The 22,894-nt window shown below is 33.7% G+C and overlaps 1 protein-coding gene across 4 annotated transcripts in view; it reads right to left on the bottom strand.

Moving 5' to 3' along the window:
* CTNNA3 (catenin alpha 3) overlaps positions 1-22,894 on the bottom strand; it is a 1,725,675-nt gene that overhangs the window by 136,613 nt on the left and 1,566,168 nt on the right. For all 4 annotated transcript variants that reach the window (XM_082424660.1, XM_082424659.1, XM_082424661.1 and 1 more), the window contains one exon: positions 2,009-2,190. In XM_082424660.1, coding sequence (XP_082280786.1) covers positions 2,009-2,190 — 182 coding nt within the window. The remainder of the gene's footprint in view (positions 1-2,008; positions 2,191-22,894) is intronic.

Genomic DNA, 22,894 nt, shown 5'->3' with positions numbered 1-22,894 from the left:
GGTGTCCTCATTTTGGTCCAATTTTCTTTTGTGCTTTATCTATTGCCTTTTCACATTCCTCCCATTTCTACTAGGAGTTTTAATTCTCTCAATGCCTGCTTTCCAGATCCATAGGTTTATGTCGCTGACAGAGTACCAGCAGTAGCTCTGTTGGAATTTGGTGTTTATTCCTCTACTTAAAGGTAGTACACTTTGAAACTCACACTATTTTCTGTATCTTAATAATGTTGAGAGCTGACATCACTTAAGGTTGTATTTGTGCTCCTTTTTAGTCTTAACTTTTGGGAAAGTTTGCATGAAATGATTTAAGTTTAGTCAACTTCTACTCTCCTAGGACTAACTTGAAGCAAAATTATAAATTATTTAAAATACCTATATACTTATCATAGAAAATTAACAAATTATAGAAAATTAAAAGTAAAAGTAATTAACTTACCCACCACTAAACTACCAAAACATAGTCAGTATTTAACATCACTGTAGTATAGTTTGTTTCTTATACACAGGTACATTCATGTCTATGTTTTATATATGTATAAAATATACGTGTGGAGCAGAGGGGGAGAAGTTTCTCAGAATCTTTGTAGAGACTAAGCAATAGGTTAAAACTGAATTCTGTGGATGAAAGGAAATGGTAAGACATTTAGAAGTCATGGTATGGGGTTAGAAAAAATGGCAAGAACCAAGAGGGGCAAACATAAACTGATATCTAACAGGTATTCTTTATGAAATTGTATATGTAATATACAGATATAGATAGATATAGATATTAAAAGTTTATGAAAGTTTTTAGTTTATACATATTGTCAAATTACCACAAGGCTTATATCAATATATGCTTTCATTACCATACCTTCTCTGTAAAGGGCTATTTTAAAAGTTTTGGCCAGTTTTACAGAATTAAAAGGTATGTTATTGTAAATATTTTAGGTTAAAATATTTTCACATACTTATGGCTCATACCTTTTATGGGGAGAAATTGGTGAGCTATCTGCTCATATCTTTTGCCCATTCTTCTACTAGGACATTTAAAAAATTTTTAATGTCTGTAAGTATTCTTTATATACAAATGACATCAAATTTTTGTTATTTTTTGTTACAGATGTTTACCCAATTATCCATTTATATTTAAGTGTTGTTTAGGACATTCTATTGATATTTAGAATTTTTAATGCCATTCAATTTAATGATCCTTTTTTATGAGTTCTTTGTCTATAATGCTTAGAAAGCTTTCCTCAATCTTAATTTTAATGAAATATTCATGTATATTTTTTCCATTTATTATTATTTTTAAATTACATCTATTTCATTACTCGATCTAAAAGTTATTTTTGTGCTTAATGTATAGGGAAATAAATAAATAGTTTTGTAATTATACTAGGTCTGCTTCAGAGTATTCTTCTGTTCTGTGGCTTTTATAATTACATCAAGGCTAAATTATTTTAATTGTTGTAGTTTTGTACATTTTAGTAAATGGTAAGGCAGTTACATTTTAGTAACTGGTATTGCTCTTTGGCTAGCTCTGAAAAATAATATTTTGAAGCTATAAGAAACATGTTTATTACTTCTAGAATATACAGACAATGTATGATTCCTTTGCGTATATCATTAAGTCACTGTAATTTCAAACATATCTAGTTGATATCTCAGTATGTAGCTATGAAAATCAATCATTCGGATAGCTCCAATAGAGATCATAACTTGATTTACCACTTTCTTTGTAATAAAAAAAGAAAAAAAAGCTAATACGATACACAGAGAAGGTTCCTGAGAGTGAGGACATAAATTGGTTTCTAAAATTATTCCTCAGCAGTTTATGAGAAACTCTGCCACATTTATTTACCAAAACCTCTAGAAGGACCTACCTACAACTTTCTAATTTTTTATTATTTGCTTTTCCCATACCACTTAATTTTTTCACCTGACACTCAGAGAAACTTAAGGTTTCACTAATGTGACAACTGTTTCTAACATTATAAATATTACACATCATTTCCCACATAATTACCTTGTGAAGTCTGTCATCTCCATCATGATCATACACATCTTCTTGGCGAGAACAATGATATCGTTGCTCGTATCGTCCCATATCTCAATCTCAGCATCCAGCTTACTCTTTACTTTCTTGAAATCAGCAACTTGCTCAGCTATCTTTTCCTTTTCTGCCTCAGGCAATTGAGTCATCTTAGCCTAAAACAGGTCATAATTAGATTTATAATCATTCCACTATGTCAAAATACATTTTAGGAAAAAGCGATCATTATAGGATGTTCATAAAACTTGTTCATTTAAGAAGAGAGACATATCATTGTTTTTTTAAAGTCATATAATAAAACTTTCCAGGTTTAATTTTTCATATAAAAATCTATTGAATATAATTGTTTGCTCTAGAACTGCAATGTTAAATTTAATATAAAAGTATAATTTAATATCTGACATATTTAAATCTACTCCTTAATATAAATGTATGACTTCTCACATTTCTAACATATTAAAATTTTAAATTAATTCAAACTTAATGTAATTCCTCACATATGTTAGAAAAGCATATACCTTATTTAATTTTATTAATAGTATGCTTCAAAAGGTAGAAGTATAACAAACTATAGCTTGAAATGAGACTATGTTTATCTATGTATGTATATACATTGATAGATCCTTATGTAAACAATGAATACACATTGGTAAACAGTACAGTATACATTTATAAATCATATGTATATACACAAGCACATATATAAAATCCTAAGGATTAATGTGTATATGGTGCATATAAACATATTCAAGTGTGTATGTGTATTACAAACTATCTGGGGGAAGAATAAAAATGTTATGGGCAGGGTTTATTAAGGCAGCCCTCCCTAATTAGCATCCTGAGTTTTGAGGTGCTATTTTCTTATACAAAGTAAACTTAATGCACTGGCATAGTACTATTCTTTGTATATGTCATATTTTGAACAGTATGCAAACTTGCTTCTTGCACTTGCAATTTAAAATGTGGGATGGTAGAAAACTATCTATACCCCTAAACTACCATATTCACAACCATAGCACCTGGGACCTATGACTTTTTGTCAAATAAAAAAGAATTTTGAAATAAAAGTGATTCGATAATAATAATCAAGGCCATAAAATTTCATGAGATTGTCTATTCAATCATCTTGTTAAAAAAGAAGTCCATACATAATCCAATAGTAGAAGAAGTAAAGGTTTGAGAAGGAACATTCAAAAAGGATAAACCATATAAGTGGAATTTACTTATTTGATTATTCACAGGGAACATGTAATACCTACAATGCCTATGTATTAATATTTCCAGATGCTGATTTCTAGTTCACCTATAAATGGGGAAATTGGAAGAAATCACCTCAGAAAGCTTTACAAAAATGTGGTTACTAGGTTCAGAATACTAAAAACACACTTTATTGAGGCAATAGTGTACAATAGCAATAAAATTAAATATATGAATGGAAGGAATTATAAGAATGGTCAATGGAAAATCCGACCAAAATATACAAATCAAAGAAGCAATATCAAATATCTGTCATTTATTATCCATCATAAGCCTAATTTGGGGTCTAAAATAACTTGACATTTGTAAAATCTCAGGATTAGTTATCCATGCTTCAGTTCTAACCTATTAAAGAAACTAAACGATGACGCTTTCTGATTTGAAGTTTTAAGCTCCTTAGCATAAGGCTTGATACATGTTGAGTTCACAATAAATGATAGTTATTTCCTACTGAATAAAAAATAAAAATATATTCACATATCTAGCACTTAACATTTGCTTTCTTTTCATTATATATTTTATTTTATTTTAAGAACTAAATTAAGCTATGAGACTTAAGTTTTTAATCGATGAGTGTACAGATTACTCTTCCTTAGGAGCTGAAAATAGTTTGTAGTTTCTTTTCTCAGGAAATGTGGCCTATGTGACACATTAAAGGAAGAGGAGCTTTTACTGCTGCTGGTATGTGGCAAAGCATGTAAATAAAGACACAACTCCCTTATGTCTGAAATCAATAGTATACAAGCCATTAAGAAAGTTGTAAGCTACTAATGCACTAAACTATCTCAAAAATAGAAATGAAGTTTCTCCTTCTTAACTACTGGTCATTATCATTCTCTCCATTGTCATAAAAACGTATTTAAACTTCCAAATGATAATAGCTATAGACCAATTTATTTGAGGTCTCTTTTTACAGCCTTTATCTCAGAGATAATAAATGCATGACTCTGGATCTAAGAAATAATTTTGACGTGTATATTGGCATACAGTGGAAAAATTTTCACTATCCTCATGCTAAAGTTCAAACTATTTAAGAGGTGATCTGGTTAAGTGTATTCCAAGTTCTGTTCCTTGGAATGCCATTGATTCACAATATGACCTTGAGGAAGTCACTTAACTCTCCTGTCTACATTTCCCCAGACACAAAATGACAATAATTGCAACTGCTATCCACCTACCATGCAGGGAACAGAGTCGATTATTGGATAGCATTGACTGACCCTGTCCTGGACAAGAATCTCATGGGTTGCACTCAGTTTCCTTAATAACATCTCAACTCATATGGTGAATTACAATTGGCAGATATTTACTTTTGACAAGATAAGGGCCAAAAGTTGGGCAATAGTTTACAAAACTAAAAGTTCTGGAGAATTCTGACTCTTTTTTACAAGAGGAACAACAGGGACAAAAAAGCATTAAATTACTGACTGACACCTTTACTGAAGATTTTTAGTGCTTCTGTGAATGATTTATTATATGCCATCAATCAATTGCAATCACTATGAAAATATCAAAATAGAACTTCAGAGAATATTTGATATTTAGGAATTCTGGGTGAATGTTCCTTATGGGATGATTTTTGCCTGGATAAGCAAAGAAACTGAGGTACAAAGCTCAAGACAAATCAAGTAAGTGGAATCTCTGATATTTATTGCCAGCTGGCTAAGTGGCTCTTCTCCTGCTCACATATATAGAATACAACTCTGATATAAACAGCTAATAAAGGCTTTTTGAATCCCTGCCATCCAAATGAAATTACACTGTATGTTAACTGATTCTAAAATCTGTTCCAAAAGACAATGAAAATAACATTTATATATGTCAAACACTCTTCTAGGTGCCTTAACATATATTTAAAATTTAATCTTCATAACAGCCCTCTGAGGTAAGAACACTATTATGCTAAGATTATGAAGCTGAGTCTCTAAAAGGTTAAGTGATTTACTCAAGATTGTAGTGTTAGTAAATGGTAGAACCAGGATGAAAACCCAGAAACTCTGACTCGAGTTTTTGTTCTATCACCATGCCTGCAAACAAGAGGAATAATGCCCACCATAGGCCAAAATATCTACATTCTCCTCGCTGGTATTTCTCTATCACCTTCTACTTTTGAATGCAATTGTTCTCCAAAATATAGCCACATATCTTTTACAATATAAGTTTCCTTATTTGCAAACTAGAAAACAATGATATTCACATCACAGGTTGTTTTAGAGATCAAAAGAATGAATGTATATGAATATACTTTTTAAAATTCTTAAGTGCTATTAAATGCTAACTGTTACTCATACTAAGAGATTCAGTTCTTCACTCTATACAGTTAGTGATCCTCAGAATTCTATTTCTCAGGTTATTCTCCTCTCTTCAACAAAAGTTGTGTGTTCCCATTAGCCTATTAGGCATTTTCAGGTATACATATATCATTTATAATTTTAGCTCTAAAACAGAGGTAAGCAGAATTTTTCTGAAAGGGCAAGATAGTACATAGTATACATTTTGCAGGACGTACCATACCAATCTATTGCATTACTTAACTCCACTGCTGCTGTAATGTGAGAGCAGTCATAGACCCTGTGCTAACAAATGAGCATGGCTGTGTTCCCACACAACTTTCTATGGACACTGAAATTTCAATTGCCTATAATTTTCACACATCACAAATATTATTCTGATTACATCTATTCTGAATTTCTTCAACCATTTAAAAATGTAAAAAAAAAAAAACAAACCCCAAAACAACAACAACAAAAAGCCCATAAAAAACCCAAAACAAAACAAAACAAAAACATTCCCAGCTCATGGGCTGTACAAAAACAGTCAATGGGCCAGATGTGACCAGCTGGCTATAGTTTGCCAACGCTTGCTAAACCCTTTATCTTTATGTTCATTTCTGTCAGTAGTACTACCTGCCATCCAGTCTTGAAATCTCATTTAAAAAAAAAAAAATCTCCCCTTTTATCTATCCTGTTCTGATAGGCACAACATTTGTCAATTTTATCACTAACACTTTTATCACATTCATCTCTTTCTTTGCTTTCCTATTACTATTATACAAGTCTGGGTCTTAATTTTCTCTTTCATTTTCAATCCTTTTGTCTTGCCACCATTGGATTCAATCTTTCTGACTCATAGAATTGCACAATGCTTCAGCTAAAAAACACCTTTCATATCTCCTCATTGAATAAAGACTATAAATTCCTCAAATATCACCATTAAATTTAAAGTAGAAAATTCACATAGAAAAATGCCGAAATCTTAACTGTACAGTTGAACAACTCTCACAAACTGAGGGAACCCATGTACCTAGCACCCAATTAAGAAAAAAATACCATCACCCCCAAAAGCCTCCTTGTGTCCTATTCTAGTCACTATCTCCCAAGAGCAATCAAATAACTACCTGTATATCTAAAACTATAGATTTTCCTGTTTCTGAACCTTATAAAAATGGAATAATAATATATGTACTCTTGTACCTGGCTTTTTATGTCTAATATTTATATATTTGAAATACATCTATATTATTGCATGGAGTTAAAGTCTGTTTATTCTCATTGCTCTATACAGAGTATTCCACTGTGTAAACATATACCATTCATTTATCTGTTTTTCTATTAATGGCCTTTGGGAAGCATAATATTTTTGGCTATTATGAATAGTAAATATTCTTATATTTTTCTTTTGGTGCACATATGGGTGCGTTCTTCTTGAGTCTATATCTAGGAGTGAAATTACTATGACACAGGCATCACCATGACCTTTGCCCCTACCAGCTTTTCTTTTCATTTATTTATTTATTGGCTGCATTGGGTCTTCATTGCTGTGCACGGGCTTTCTCTAGTTGCGGTGAGTGGGGGCTACTTTTCATTGAGGTGCACGGGCTTCTCGTTGTGATGCCTTCTCTTTGTGGCAGAGCACCGGCTCTAGGCACGCGGGCTCAGTTAGTGTGGCTCACGGGCTCTAGAGCACAAGCTCAGTAGTTGTGGTGCACGGGCTTAGTTGCTCCACGGCATGTGGGATCTTCCGGGACCAGGGCTCGAACCCGTACCCCCTGCATGGCAGGCAGATTCTTAACCACTGTGCCACCAGGGAAGTCCCCCAACCAGCTTTTCAATGTCATTTCATCTTCCTTTCAATGTCATTTCATCTTCCACTGTACCCTCAAGCTAAACCAAGCTATTTGCTGTTGCATGTAAATATCTTAAGACATTGTCCATTAATTATTTTGTTCATCTTCTTTCCTTTCCCCATCTCTGTTGGTCCAAACTTAATCATATTCCCAAGCCCAATTCATATAGTATATCCCCCTTTCTTCTCCAGAAAATAGGAGAAATATTATATAATATAATTATATATTATATAATATATAATTATTCTATTAAAGGTTTCAGAACATGTTATCAGTTTTTCCCTCAGGATGTTTATATTGTTCTCTATTGTAGCCTAATTATTTGTAAATGTGACTATCTTTTCTCACTAGAGCAAAGGTCTTTGAAAGCAGAATCATCTTTCAGAGTAATAGTGGTGAATCTGTCTGTCTATCTTATTTGCTTTTTTGTGGGTTTTTTGGTCTTCTGCCCCAGACTATAAGTTTCCTGAACGTAGGAACATATACATGATAAATGTTTGTTTGCAGTTGTTAACAGAAACTGTCAAGACATAAAGAAGAATAGGCTTGTATGTTAATTGATTCTTAAATCTGTTCCAAAAGACAATGAAAATAACAAGTAGTATATTTTGAATGAATACATTCCATAAGCAATAAACTATATGGTAATAGAAGCTCACTATAATTCTCTTATTTTCATAAGCTCTAGAATCCAAATTGCTTATTTTACAGATAAGGAAACTGAGTTCCAGGGAAGAGAAATGTCTTGAAAAATATTACCCAGCTGGTTAATGGCAGATTTGGTACATAAATCCACCTGTTGCCATTATTAATAGTTCTCTCTTCCCACAAAAATGTTCTGCTTTACTTAGCTATAACTTTTACATGAAAATTGAATTCTTAAGTAAATCATATGACTCTGTTACATTCCCTATCCATAAACCTGGATGGAACACAGAAATAGTATTTTATTAATAAGTAAGCCACAATTACTACTTTTTATAAATATTAGGGAATTCCTAACCAATTAGTATTACTCATGTGGGTGGGTAGCTAGAACTCAACATTCACAATGAAATGTTTTATAAACTTTTAATATATATGCCTGGTGTATGCATAATGGTTAAATATTACTAAAAGGGGAATTCTTGTTCTTACCTTCAGTGTACACCTAATTTAATAATAGCATTTATAACTTTTTAAATAAGCCCAGAGGCATTTGGGAATGGATGTGTTTTTAATATATCAAAAACATAAGCAGTAGAACATTTCACTGGAGTTTAGAAAATCTAAAGTGCTGCCAGCAGAAATTCAACTTAATTAAAACTGGGAGAACAAATTCATAAAAAAAGGTTTTCGCACTGATTTTTTAAGCATACTAAATTGTGATTTCAAACATATTCATGAGAATTCATTAGAGAAAGTTTTCCATAATATTTTAAAATGATATTTAGGGATTAAAATTGGACTCTGCTTTAAGGAATAATATACATTTCTACATTTTTGTATGTAGTCCTTTAAATCAAATTTATAAATATATTAGCTTTAAAAAGCTTTCAGTTTCCTCATCTGTCAAAAATAGCACTCTTAAAACCTTGTGGGGTACACTCACAGATTCCTGTCAGCTATAAAACTATCTCATTTTATTATAAAACCTTATAGGCTTCAGGGGCTGGGTTGAAACACAGAGTATTAAATCATTAGGCTTACTTGATTGATTGCCTATTTTCTTTTTTTTCTCATACCAAATAAACCTGCAACCCTCTTTTTAATTTTTTAAATTTTTAAAATTTTATTTATTTTTTATACAACAGGTTCTTAATAGTTATCCATTTCATACATATTAGTGTATAGATGTCAATCCCAATCGCCCAATTCATCAGACACACACACACACACACACACACCCCACTGCCACTTTCCCCCCTTGGTGTCCATACGTTTGTTCTCTGCATCTGTGTCTCAAGTTCTGCCTCGCAAACTGGTTCATCTGTACCATTTTTCTAGGTTCCACATATATGCGTTAATATACGATATTTGTTTTTCTCTTTCTGACTTACTTCACTCTATATGACAGTCTCTAGATCCATCCACGTCTCAACAAATGACCCAATTTTGTTCCTTTTTATGGCTGAGTAATGTTCCATTGTATATATGTACCACAACTTCTTTATCCATTCATCTGTCGATAGGCATTTAGGTTGCTTCCATGTCCTGGCTATTGTAAATACTGCTGCAATGAACATTGGGGTGCATGTGCCTTTTTGAATTATGGTTTTCTCTGGGTGTATGTCCAGTAGTGGGATTGCTGGGTCATATGGTAATTCTGCTTTTAGTTCTTTAAGGAACCTCCATACTGTTCTCCATAGTGGCTGTATCAATTTACATTGCCACCAACAGTGCAAGAGGGTTCCCTTTTCTCCACACCCTCTCCAGCATTTGTTGTTTGTAGATTTTCTGGTGATGCCCATTTTGACTGGTGTGAGGTGATACCTCATTGTAGTTTTGATTTGCATTTCTCTAATAACTAGTGATGTTGAGCAGCTTTTCATGTGCTTCTTGGCCATCAGTATGTCTTCTTTGGAGAAATGTCTATTTAGGTCTTCTGCCCATTTTTGGATTGGGTTGTTTGTTTTTTTAACATTGACCTGCATGAGCTGTTTATATATTTTGGAGATTAATCCTTTGTCCGTTGATTCGTTTGCGAATATTTTCTCCCATTCTGAGGGTTGTCTTTTCATCTTGTTTGTAGTTTCCTTTGCTGTGCATAAACTTTTAAGTTTCATTAGGTCCCATTTGTTTATTTTTGTTTTTATTTCCATTACTCTAGGAGGTGGATCAAAAAAGATCTTGCTGTGACTTATGTCAAAGAGTGTTCTTCCTATGTTTTCCTCTAAGAGTTTTATAGTATCCGGTCTTACATTTAGGTCTCGAATCCATTTTGAGTTTATTTTTGTGTACAGTGTTAGGGAGTGTTCTAATTTCATTCTTTTACATATAGCTGCCCAGTTCTCCCAGCACCACTTATTGAAGAGACTGTCTTTTCTCCATTGTACATCCTTGCCTCCTTTGTCATTGATTAGTTGACCATAGGTGCATGGGGTTATCTCTGGGCTTGCCTTACTTGATTGATTGCCTATTTTCTAATGGTAATAATAATAATGGTAATTAACATTTGTTCATGCTTCCCACATGCCAGTCACTTTGCTAAGTACTTTTGAAAAATTATAGCATTTAAATAATAATATTCTAGGGTTGATATTGTTAATATCTACCTTTTAGAATCATGGAAATGAGGTCTCTAGGGGACATATACATGTCTCCTATAAATGAAGAAGACCTCCTCCAATTTTTTTTTTCCTTTTACATAATACCTCCTTGTTTATGGTTTCATTTACAACATAGTTTTTAGCACTAGGGTTAAATGTTAGTTTTGAAAAAAATTAGTCATATATTATTTGTAAACCAACTTGTGTCCTGGTTTTAGGAGAAAATAAAGCTGTAAAAGGCATTTGGAAGACAAATGGAGAAATCTGAATATAGACTGAGTATTAGGAAATATTAAGAATTGATTGTTAATTTTCTTCCACGTGATAACAATATTGTGGTTATATAAGAGAATACCCATTATTTTAGGAGACAGTGGCTGAAATATTTAGGCACAAAATGCTATGGTGTTGCAAATCATTCTGAAGTGGTTCAGAAATAAAAAGCAACTATGACTCTGGAAGTATGTTAAAATTACTATATCTAGATCATGGAAATATGCATGTACATTGTATGAGGGTTGAATTTTTCTATACATTTTAATTGAACAAATAAATCAATAAATAAAATAAAATGTAAATAAAATGAAATAAAATTAAAAATTTTAAGGAATTATTTGAAAAAAATTTTAAAAGCTTGGAAAACAGATAATATTTTCTATTTTCTTATTTTGTCACGGTATCAGGGACTTTATAGGCCATATAATCTATTCTCTTAACCCAAAATACTATTCCGTCTGTCATATCCCTGAAGATGCTTCAGCCTCTCCTTGGACATACCTGAAGGCTCAGTTCTGAGTTCTCTGGTGCTAAGAGATAAGTAAATTTTACCAGTAAAAACCAAAACTGAATGAGATTCATGACCTGCAAAAGTAATCTTCACATAGGTTAGTGTGGCTGAAAACCCATACGAAACAAGTTCACTCAGAATCTTGGTGTATATCATATGATTGAAATTTAAATATATGTGGCTATAGCATCAACCTTTCTCTAAAAAGAAAGGTTGCCAACTCAGAGTTGGTGATCTACATGGAGGCTCAAAAAAAGTGGTGCCGGTGGGAGGAGGTACCAAAAATCTGACATGAGAATCCCAATCATTTTGACAGATGTGACCCTACCATGGCCATATAGTTTTTGCACTACATATTTTAGCTATAGGGTTAACACTAAGCCTTTAACATCTTTCCTCTGGTTGCTTTCTCACCAAAACAGGTAGGTTATAATAAGTTGTCTTCTAAAGTAGACTTTCTCAATTGGAAAGGCATACTTTAACAAGCTTATATGAGTATTCTTATCTAAATGGTTCCATATATATTTTTTAATCTAAACATTACAAGGATTTAGATTAATTTAAATTCAATTGCATCATGTTTTCTTTAGATCTTTGTTCCAGGTTTTTGTAACACTTTTTGTCTTGGGTGTTGCCAAGATGGAAAAAATAGAAATACTCAGGTTTTGAAATTACACAGCTACACATAAAAAAGGAACAATTCAATAAGTAAATATTATAAAGGCTGTGAGAAACTCAATCAAGTTTTAGAAGCCCATTCATTTTAATCACAAGTCTGCCTTTAGGATGTGACTCAGAGCCTAGCATATTTTACGTTGCACACAATTTAAATAAATTTAGTTACCTGAATTCCATGCCCACTTTACAGTAAACTGGAAGTAGAGAGAAAGACTGCTAGTCTGACCCCAAGGAAGGAAAATAAAATCTATCAAAGAAGAGACAGAAAGCTCAGATAACTGGGGTCTTTCAGTTTATGAATAAACTTTCCTGCTCATATCAGGACACCTCCATCCTATCACTGTATTATAGCATAGTACAGTTATGTTTGGTCGTAATACTGACAATGAGTCATCTACAACATCATCACCCAGCATTTACTGATTTTCTACTGCATGGGAGTTATATAGCACCATTCCTGCTCTCAAGGAACTTAAAATCTCTGTGCCCAGAAAAATATCAAATTATATTTGGAATATTTTAGTTGGTAAGTTAAATTGCATGGAATACAATTTGAAGACAAATTCAAGTAAATGTTATTTTTGAAGTTAAAAATGTATCTTCGTACAAAATAACTTGTTCTATAACAGTTCCAGGAAAGCAAGTGTTTTACTAAATATAGTTTTCATATATCTTTGATGGTTTAATATTTAATGTTTGTTTATAATTAATTAAAAATTTTTTTCAAACTTAAAATCCTGACAAGGTATATGAATAGTGTACCACTAAAATGGGTATAATTTGAGAAAAAATTCTACATCTGTACTGATAGTTAGCATAGTTCTTTCTTTTTTTTTTTTAAGATTTTTTTTGATGTGGACCATTTTTAAAGTCTTTATTGAATTTGTTACAATACTGCTTCTGTTTTATGCTTTGGTTTTTTGGCTGCGAGTCATGTGGGATCTTAGCTCCCCAACCAGGGATCGAACCCGCACCCCCTGCACTGGAAGGTGAAGTCTTAACCACTGGACCACCAGGGAAGTCCCAGACTCTTCTTAATTATACTTTTGTAATGAATATAATTTTATAAAATTATACATGTATTAAATGTATAACTGAATATAATTAACAGATTTCCTCCCAATAGTTTATGGAAATTTGAACACTTTATCTTTCTAACAACATTTTTCTTGATAGAATAACAATCTGAGGAATGTAGTATAGAAGTGCAAATAATTGTCCATATATTATGCTTATATATGTCTATATTATGATTTCATATAGTGCCATGTTTATGATCTATATAAATATGCTGATAATGCCTGCCATCATATATACCTGGTAAATTTTTAAAAATCTCATTAGATTAATATCAGTTGAATATAGGAAATGTAATCCCCAAAGAAAAGTGAACAGTTAAAATTTGTAACCTATTTAACACTTGCTAGGTATTTAAAAAAGAAAAACATATATCAATTTAGAAAATTCACAAATATTGTTTCGTGACTACATTACTAGGTAATTGTCCATTTTTTCTATTCTGACCCACAGTTAGCTGAAGTTTCCATATTTAAAAAGAAGTTGTCGGGGCTTCCCTGGTGGTGCAGTGGTTGAGAATCTGCCTGCCAATGCAGGGGACACGGGTTCGAGCCCTGGTCTGGGAAGATCCCACATGCCGCGGAGCAACTAGGCCCGTGAGCCACAACTACTGAGCCTGCGCGTCTGGAGCTTGTGCTCCGCAACAAGAGGCCGCAACAGTGAGAGGCCCGCGCACCGCAATGAAGAGTGGCCCCCGCTCGCCGCCACTAGAGAAAGCCCTTGCACAGAAACGAAGACCCAACACAGCCAAAAAATAAATAAATAAATAAATAGCGTTCCCTTTAAAAAAAAAAAAAAAAAGAAATTGTCAAACTCCTTATCATACATTCTTTGAAAATTCAAAATTCCCTCTCTAAGAGCACTATAAATTACTGAGGACTTACATCCCCATTGACCACCTTTCTACTCTGCATTTCTGCCCTTACTGATCTATTACTTTCACTTGAGACTAACCTTCCATGACTATTCCCTTCTCACTATGTTATAGTGGCCCAACATTTTTAAACTCTTTAAAAATCATCCACAAACATAATTTGTGTAATGAAAAAATTGTGAAAATGTTTAGGGGTAATATGAGAATTTCACAAAGTGGGAATGAAAATATCTTAAAATTATAATCTATCTTGTTTTTATCTGAATATTTAGAAAATTGGAGAAAACACTGTTTCCACATTAAAAAGAACAAGTCAGAAAATCTAAAAGTTCATGACCATAGTTTTAACCTATCTGAGATGTCAATGAAAAATTGCACTGGCTAAATTAAACAAGCAAGGAAAAATTTATTCAAGAGTATTGCATTGGGGAGAGAGATTGAACTCAACTCTGCTGAAACAAAAGTTGGGAGAGTTTTTAAGCACTGAGGTGAGCTAGCGGAAAAGCACTAGAGGACATTAAAGGGGAGTTGGTCAATGTGGTTAGACCATCTATGTTTGGTAATGATGCTTATTAAAGTTTGGCTCCTACTATCCAGCAGAGGCTGGCAGATAAGAGACACTTTCTTTCTTGATTATTACATTTCAAAGGGGTAGCTCCCAGGTCCTTGTGAAAAATATTCCTGAATTGTAAAGCTGGCAAGATGCTGGGAGAATATTTGCATCTCAAAGGGACAGAGAAAGAATGTACAAGTTTTCTAAAGTAAATGCTCTAAAAAAAAGGAAAGTCAGTGACCTATAGTTAGGAAGAAACCTGTCTAAAGCTTAGTCAATCTGGAATGAACAATAAGGTCTTCTTGTTTAGAGGTCACAAGGCAACCAACTAACCTGAAGTCTAGAGGGAGTCAGGTGCCTGCTGGAAGAAGTCCTAGCAAACGCTTGCTTGTCTTGGGCAGGTGCCACTGGACATTGGTAAGATGAATTTAGTTAAAAGAGTTGACAAACTGGTTGAGCTTGGATCATCTTATGATACCAAAAAGTAAGCAATTCCTCAAAAAATATCAGAGGGGACACGTTAAAAAGAAACAGGAGCCAAGGGGCTTCCCTGGAGGCGCAGTGGTTAAGAATCTGCCTGCCAATGCAGGGGACACGGGTTCGAGCCCTGGTCTGGGAAGATCCCACATGCCGCGGAGCAACTAGGCCCGTGAGCCACAACTACTGAGCCTGCACGTCTGGAGCCTGTGCTCCGCAACGGGAGAGGCCGCGACAGTGAGAGGCCCACGCACCGTGATGAAGAGTGGCCCCCGCTCGCCACAGCTGGAGAAAGCCCTCGCACAGAAATGAAGACCCAACACAGCCAAAAATAAATAAATAAATTTAAAAAAAGAAAAAAAAAAAAGAAAGAAACAGGAGCCAAACTCTAAAAGCTTCCAATAGCAAAGGTGGGACAACTGGTCAACAAAATAGGGTTAAATCCACAGAATACAATAAATATGCAGGAACCAACTGTGATAGAAATAAACTGAATAAATAATGTGAGAGAAGGGGCAGCTCTTCCTTTTAATTCTAATTAATAAATTCAGAAGAAATAGGGATATAAAAAATGACTTAGGCAAACATCACTGTAATATCTGTGGCTAGATTAAGTGATGAACATTAAAATTAGTAGGTAAACACTTGAGAATAAGATTTGGATAGCCTTAAATCATTTTCTCCAAGATACTTATTAATTACAAAGAAAAAAATGATCCTAAATTTACAGTAGAGAGAGCTAACAACCAACACTTTAGCCAAGTGATAAAGGCCAACATCACAAGAAATGTAACATATTGACATCTTATACCTCCTGATATGATGGACTGAGAACATAATATAATCATGAGAAAAACATCAGACAAATCCAAATTAAGGGACAGTCTGTAAAATACCTGATCTGTATCAAGTATCAAGGTCATAAAAGACAAAGAAAGTTAAGGAATTGTCATAGTTTATAGGAGACTAGGAGATTTGACAACCAAATACAATCTTGGCTTTAATCCTAGAACAAAAAAAGAATGTTAGCTGAAAAACTGATGAAGTCTATACTTTAGCTAGTAGTATAATACCAATGTCCATTTCTTAGTTTTGATAAGCAGACCTTAGTTATGCCAGAGGGCAACATTAGGAGAAACTGGGTGAAGGGTATATGGGAACTCTCTGTATTATAACTGTAACTTTTCTATAATTCTAAAACTAATTCAAAATAAAACTTAAAACAATGAAAAATGTACATCCCAATGGTCAAACATGCTTCAGAAAGCACATGAGAATTTATTTTTTAGTGGTCACCTTTCTTTTAAGGGTCATCTTCTTACTTTGCCCTTTTCTCTCCTATGTGTTCTCCTACAAAAAAAAAAAAATATTGTATATTTTTAAGCAAACTTTTAAAGTATTGTCTGATATCTATTCACACCTCAGAACCTCATCTTCCATCACCACACAGTATATATTCCTGAAGAAAGAATCCTCTCTCTAGAAGAAAGTCTGAAATTATCAAAATATCTTTTTTTTTTCTTTGCTAGAGTTCTTTTTAGTGAGGAAGTAAAAAGAAGTGAGGGCAAAAATAAACATGAAATTATTAACCCAAATAGGAATTTATTCCAAGGACACAAGGGTAGTTCAACATCCTCAAATGTGAAACACCACATTAACAAAATGAAGGATAAAAGTTTTATGATCATATCAGTAGCTGTAGAAAAAGCTTTTGACAAAATTCAACATTCATTTAAGATAAAAAAACTCTCAATAAAGCATGCATAGAGGGAATGTATCTCAACATGATAAAGGTCATATAAGACAAGCCCATGGCTAACATCACACTCAACTGTGAAAAGCTGAAAGCTTTTCCTCTAAGATCAGGAACAAGAATGACCACTTTTACCACTTTTATTCAAGATAGTATTGGAATTCCTACCTGGATCAATTAGGCAAGAAAAAGAAAAAAAAGACATTCAAATTGGAATGAAAGAAGTAAAACTGTCACTATTTCAGATGACAAGATATTAGATGTAGAAAACCCTCAAAACTCCATCAAAAAATTGTTACGCTAATAAACTCAGTAAAGTTGTAGGATAAAAATTAACACAAAAAAATCTGTTGCATTTCTATACACTAATAATGACTATCAGAAAGAGAAATTAAGAAAACTATCTCATTTACAACTGCATCAAAAATAATAAAAGTCCTAGGAATAAATTTAACTGGGGGTGGGGCAGTGAAAGAACTGTATATTGAAAATTATAAGATATTAATGAGGGCTTCCCTGGTGGCACAGTGGTTGAGAATCTGCCTGCCAATGCAGGGGACACGGGTTTGAGTCCTGGTCTGGGAAGATCCCACATGCTGCGGAGCAACTGGGCCCGTGAGCCACAACTACTGAGCCTGCGCATCTGGAGCCTGTGCTCTGCAACAAGAGAGGCCGCGATAGTGAGAGGCCCACGCACCGCGATGAAGAGTGGCCCCGCTTGCCGCAACTAGAGGAAGCCCTCGCACAGAAACGAAGACCCAACACAGCCATAAATAAATAAATAAATAAATAAATTTCTAAATAAATAAATAAATAAACAGAAGTTTTAAAAAAAAAAGATATTAATGAAAAAACTTGAAAAAGACACAAATAAATGGTAAGATATTTCATGATCATGAATTGGAAGAATTAACATTGTAAAAATTCCTATAATGCCCAAAACATTATACAGATTCAGTGCAACCCTTATCAAAATTCCAATGGCATTTTTCACAGAAATAGAACAAATAATCCTAAAATTTGTATGGAATCCTATAAGACCCTCAATAGTGAAAGCAATCTTAAGGAAGAAGAACAAAACTGGAGGCATTATGCTCCCTGATTTCAAACTATATTACAAAGCTGTAGTAGCTAAAACAGTATGGTACTGACATAGAAGCAGACATGTAGTTCAGTGGAACAGAATACAGAGCCCAGAAATCCATGCATATACAGTCAATTAATGTAAACAAAGGAACCAAGAATATACAGTGGGGAAAGAACAGTCTCTTCAATAAATGGTGTTGGGAAAATTGGATAAAAACACACAAAAGAATGAAAATGGAATACTATCTTACAGCATACAAAAAATTACTCAAAATGGATTAAAGACTTGAATTAAGACCTGAAACCATAAATCTCCTAGAAGAAAACAAAAGCAGTAAGCTCCGGAACATAGGTCTTGGAATGATATTTTAAAACCTGACACAAAAGCAAAAGCAACAAAATTAAAAATAAACAAGTGGGACTACATCAAACTAAAAAGCTTCTGCATAGCAAAGGAAACCATCCACGAAATGAAAAGGCAATGTACTGAATGGGCAAAAATATTTGGAAGTCATATATCAGATAAGGGGCTAACATCCAAAATATCTAGAGAACTCATACAAGTAAATAGCAAAAATACAAACAATCTGGTTAAAAAATGAGCAGAAGATCTGAATAGACATTTTTCCAAAGAAGTCACAGATTGCTAACAGGTACATGAAAATATGCTGTACATCTTTAATCATCAGGGAAATGCAAATGAAAATCACAATGAGATATCACCTCAAAGGCAATAAGCGCAATTATCAAGAAGACTAGAAATAACAAGTGTTGATGAGGAGGCAGAGAAAAGGGAACACTTGTGCACTGTTGGTAGGGATGTAAATTGGTGCAGCCACTTTTCAAAACAGTATCGAGGGGCCTCAAGTAATTAAAAATAGAACAACCATACAATTCATCAATTCCACTTTTGGTTATTTATCTGAAGAATCAAAAACACTAACTCAAAAGGTATGTGCACCCCCATGATCACTGCAGCATTATTTACAATAGCCAAGATATGGAAAAAACTTGATGGATGAATGACTAAAGAAAATGTGGTATATAAATATATATGTATGAAAATGGAATCTTTTTCAGCCATAAAAAAAGAGAAGGAAATCCTACCATTTGCAGCAACATGGATGGACCTTGCAAACATTATACTAAGTGAAATAAGACAGAGAAAAAACAAATACCATATGATTTCTCTTATATGTGAAATCTAAAACTATTTTTTAAAAAACCTCATAGATACAGATAACAGATTGATGCCTGCCAGAGGTGGAGGGGTGTGGGAGATGGATAAATTGTTTCTGTTTTTGTTTTACGCTTTAAATAAATTGATTATTTTAATAAAAGAAATTATTATCCTAAGATTCTAAATTCCCACCAAAGCAAAATCAGAACATTTACTTATAAGCTGAAAAGCTGTAAAAAGTCTACTTATTTTTGGATAACATCATCATTTCTTAAAGAAACTTTTCCCAAATCTTGAAGCTAGAATACCATCATTAAATGACAACCAAGTTATGATTTAGAATGTTTAAATGGGCTTTCATATCACAATAAAATAAGATGTGGTCCAGATTGTTCCTGGCAAGAGAAAATTTGTGAGAGTAAGGCAGCTGGACAAAGCAACCTGTGCTACTCTTCCTTAGATTCATCCTCTGCCCCACTGGGTATTTTTTCTTAAATACCACTGCCACCATATCCTTGGTTTCACTTGAGGGCCAGAGTGTCTCTTCCTACATACTTCCTACTAGCATCTTGCTTGTGTGGACAAATAAAATTTCTCTTAACTACCTCTGCCAGCTAACATAAGACTGTATTATACATATATAACAACATTAGATAAAATATTAGAAATAAGAAATGACAGTCAGATTAAGAGTAACACTGTCTTGGTAAAGAGACAATTAAAATGGCTTATTATTCCATCCCAGTTATTGCTCACCCTCTATACTGAGAAAGTCATTTTAGTATCCATTGCTGACTGCACAGGCACCTTATTGGACATCATTGTGTCCCAAATATAATCATTGGTGACCAAGTCCCAGAGAGAAAGGATTTTTCTATTCCAGCTCCCTGAGCACCCACTTTTTCTCAAATTGACTGACATTAGGAAAGTGAGTGAGCCTTCAGAAGAGACCAATGTACTCTCTTTTTAAGTTTGTTATTTTCCTTCCAGTTATACTGATATATAAGTCACATAAACCACTGTACAAGTCTGAGGTATAAAACATAATGATTGCTTTACATACATCATGAAACAATGACCACAATAAGTTTAATGAACATCAATCATCTCATCCAGATACAAAATAAAATATAAAGAAAGAAATATTTTTTCCTTGTGATGAGAATTCTTAGTACTTACTGTCTTAACAACTTTCATTCAACAATGTTATACGTTACATCCCTAGTACTTATTTATCTTGGACCTGAAAGTTTGTACCTTTTGACCACTTTCATCCCATTCTCCTTCCCCCAACCCCCACCTCTTGTAACAACAAATCTGATCTCTCTTTTTTTTTAACATGTTTATTGGAGTATAATTGCTTTACAATGGTGTGTTAGTTTCTGCTGTACAACAAAGTGAATAAGATATATGTATACATATATCCCCATATCCCCTCCCTCTTGCATCTCCCTCCCACCCTCCCTATCCCACCCCTCTAGGTGGTCACAAAGCACCGAGCTGATCTACCTGTGCTATGCGGCTGCTTCCCATTAGCTATCTGTTTTACATTTGGTAGTATATATAAGTTCATTCCACTCTCTCACTTCGCCCCAGCTTACCCTTCCCCCTCCCTGTGTCCTCAAGTCCATTCTCTATGTCTACGTCTTTATTCCTGTCCTGCCCCTAGGTTCATCAGAACCACTTTTTTTTTTTTTTTTTAGATTCCATATGTATGTGTTAGCATAGGGTATTTGTTTTTCTCTTTCTGACTTACTTCACTCTGTATGACAGACTCTAGGTCCACCCACCTCACTACAAATAACTCAATTTCTTTTTAAGGCCGAGTAATATTCCATTGCATATATGTGCCACATCTTCTTTATCCATTCATCTGTCAATGGACACTTAAGTTGCTTCCATGTCCTAACTATTGTAAATACTGCTGCAGTAAACATTGTGGTACATGTCTCTTTTTGAATTATGGTTTTCTCATGGTATATGCCCAGTGGGATTGATCTCTTTTTCTCTAAGTTTGTTTGTTTTTTGAAGTGTAATTGACCTACAACACAAACACAACATAGTGATTCAACATTTCTATACATTACAGAATGATCACCACAATAAGTCTAGTTATCATCTGTCACCATACAAAGATATTACATTATTACTGACTATATTCCCCACACTTACGTTTCATACTCGTGATTCATTTATTTTGTAACTGGAAGTTTGGACCGTTTAATTTCCATCACCTATTTCATTCATCCCCCTACCTTCTCCCCTCTGGAAACCACCAGAATCTGCTTGTTCTCTGTATCTATGACTCTGTTTCTGTTTTACTCTGTTTGTTCATTTGTTTTCTTTTTTTAGATTCTACAAAAGATAAATACAAACTTATGCTCATTGCAGCATTATTCACAATAGCCAAAATACGGAAGCAAGCTAAGTGTCCATCAATAGATGAGTGGATAAAGAATATGTGATATATATACATATATACGTGTGTGTGTGTGTGTGTGTGTGTGTGTGTATGTGTGTGTGTGTGTGTATGTATGTATGTAATGGATAATGACTCAGCCACAAAAAAGGATGAAATCATGCCATTTGAGACAACATGGATGGACCTAGAGGGCATTATGAAAAGTGAAATGTCAGACAGAAAGACAAATACCATAGGATTTCACTTATACACGGAATCTAAAAAACCAAATGTACTTCCAAGATGTATACTATAGACTCCGAATGTGTGCCTCATCAAAATGTTATGTAAAACACTACACAATACGAGGCTATTTCCGCAAGTATAGATCTTCCATTACAATGGTATTCAGTTTAGATTCTCTTGCAGATTTGAATGCCTTGAAATTTATCAGAAACTGAATATGATTTTAAAAATTCTAGATTACTTATAAAAATGCAGGTATACTTATTAAATAAATAAATATAATAGGCTGAAAGAGTAGTACCTCAAGTAAATATTCCCTAAATAAACATTTTTTTCAACTGAATGTTTGGTATTAAGAAAAAAGAGGATTCTTACACAAAGGACCCACCTTGAAGAGCTGAATGTTTTATTTGTATGCATACTACACATTTCTATTTTCTCTAATCCTCCTTAAGCTATAGATTAATTTCATAAATCCCCAAGTGAATTATGAACTGTTTTCCCAGATACAGGATCCTATAATTAAAATATAAAAAGTTTGGGACAATTTATAAGATGCAACTTTCAAAGGCATGTTTCAATCTTATATATCTATCATCTATCTACTTATATATTTATTTGCATATTTACTTATTTAAGATTATGTGTAACAATACAACCAAACTTCCTTGGAATCTTATAAGACAGAACACTGAGACACTAATTAGGAATTGTTTCACAGAGGCCAAGACTTTCTGGACTCTGCTGACAAGATAAAAATCATGAAGTATTCTTCCAGCAGAAAGTGATAAAGCTATCCTGTGCTGCTTGTGAGAATTTATGAAGTGAGGCAATATGCTAAAAATCAGGATAAAAAACTTAGAAAAAAATCCCTTCAAACTAACTCCTCTTTCCAAGATAGAACCTTATAATATTAGAAAAAAAACATATTAAAAAAAAAAAAAGCTTAAAAAGATTTCCCAAGATCAGGAAACTTGCACAAGCCTCTTACATAGACTCATCCACCACAGGGCAGACAGCAGAAGCGAGAAGAACTACAATCCTGCAGCCTGTGGAACAAAAACCACATTCACAGAAAGATAGACAAGATGAAAAGGCAGAGGGCTACGTGCCAGA

Source organism: Balaenoptera physalus, assembly GCF_965194825.1.
Source record: "Balaenoptera physalus genome assembly, chromosome: 14".
Classification (NCBI taxonomy): domain Eukaryota; kingdom Metazoa; phylum Chordata; class Mammalia; order Artiodactyla; family Balaenopteridae; genus Balaenoptera; species Balaenoptera physalus.
The sequence above is the reverse complement of the archived record's forward strand: the minus strand, read 5'-3'. Positions and strand labels throughout refer to the sequence as shown.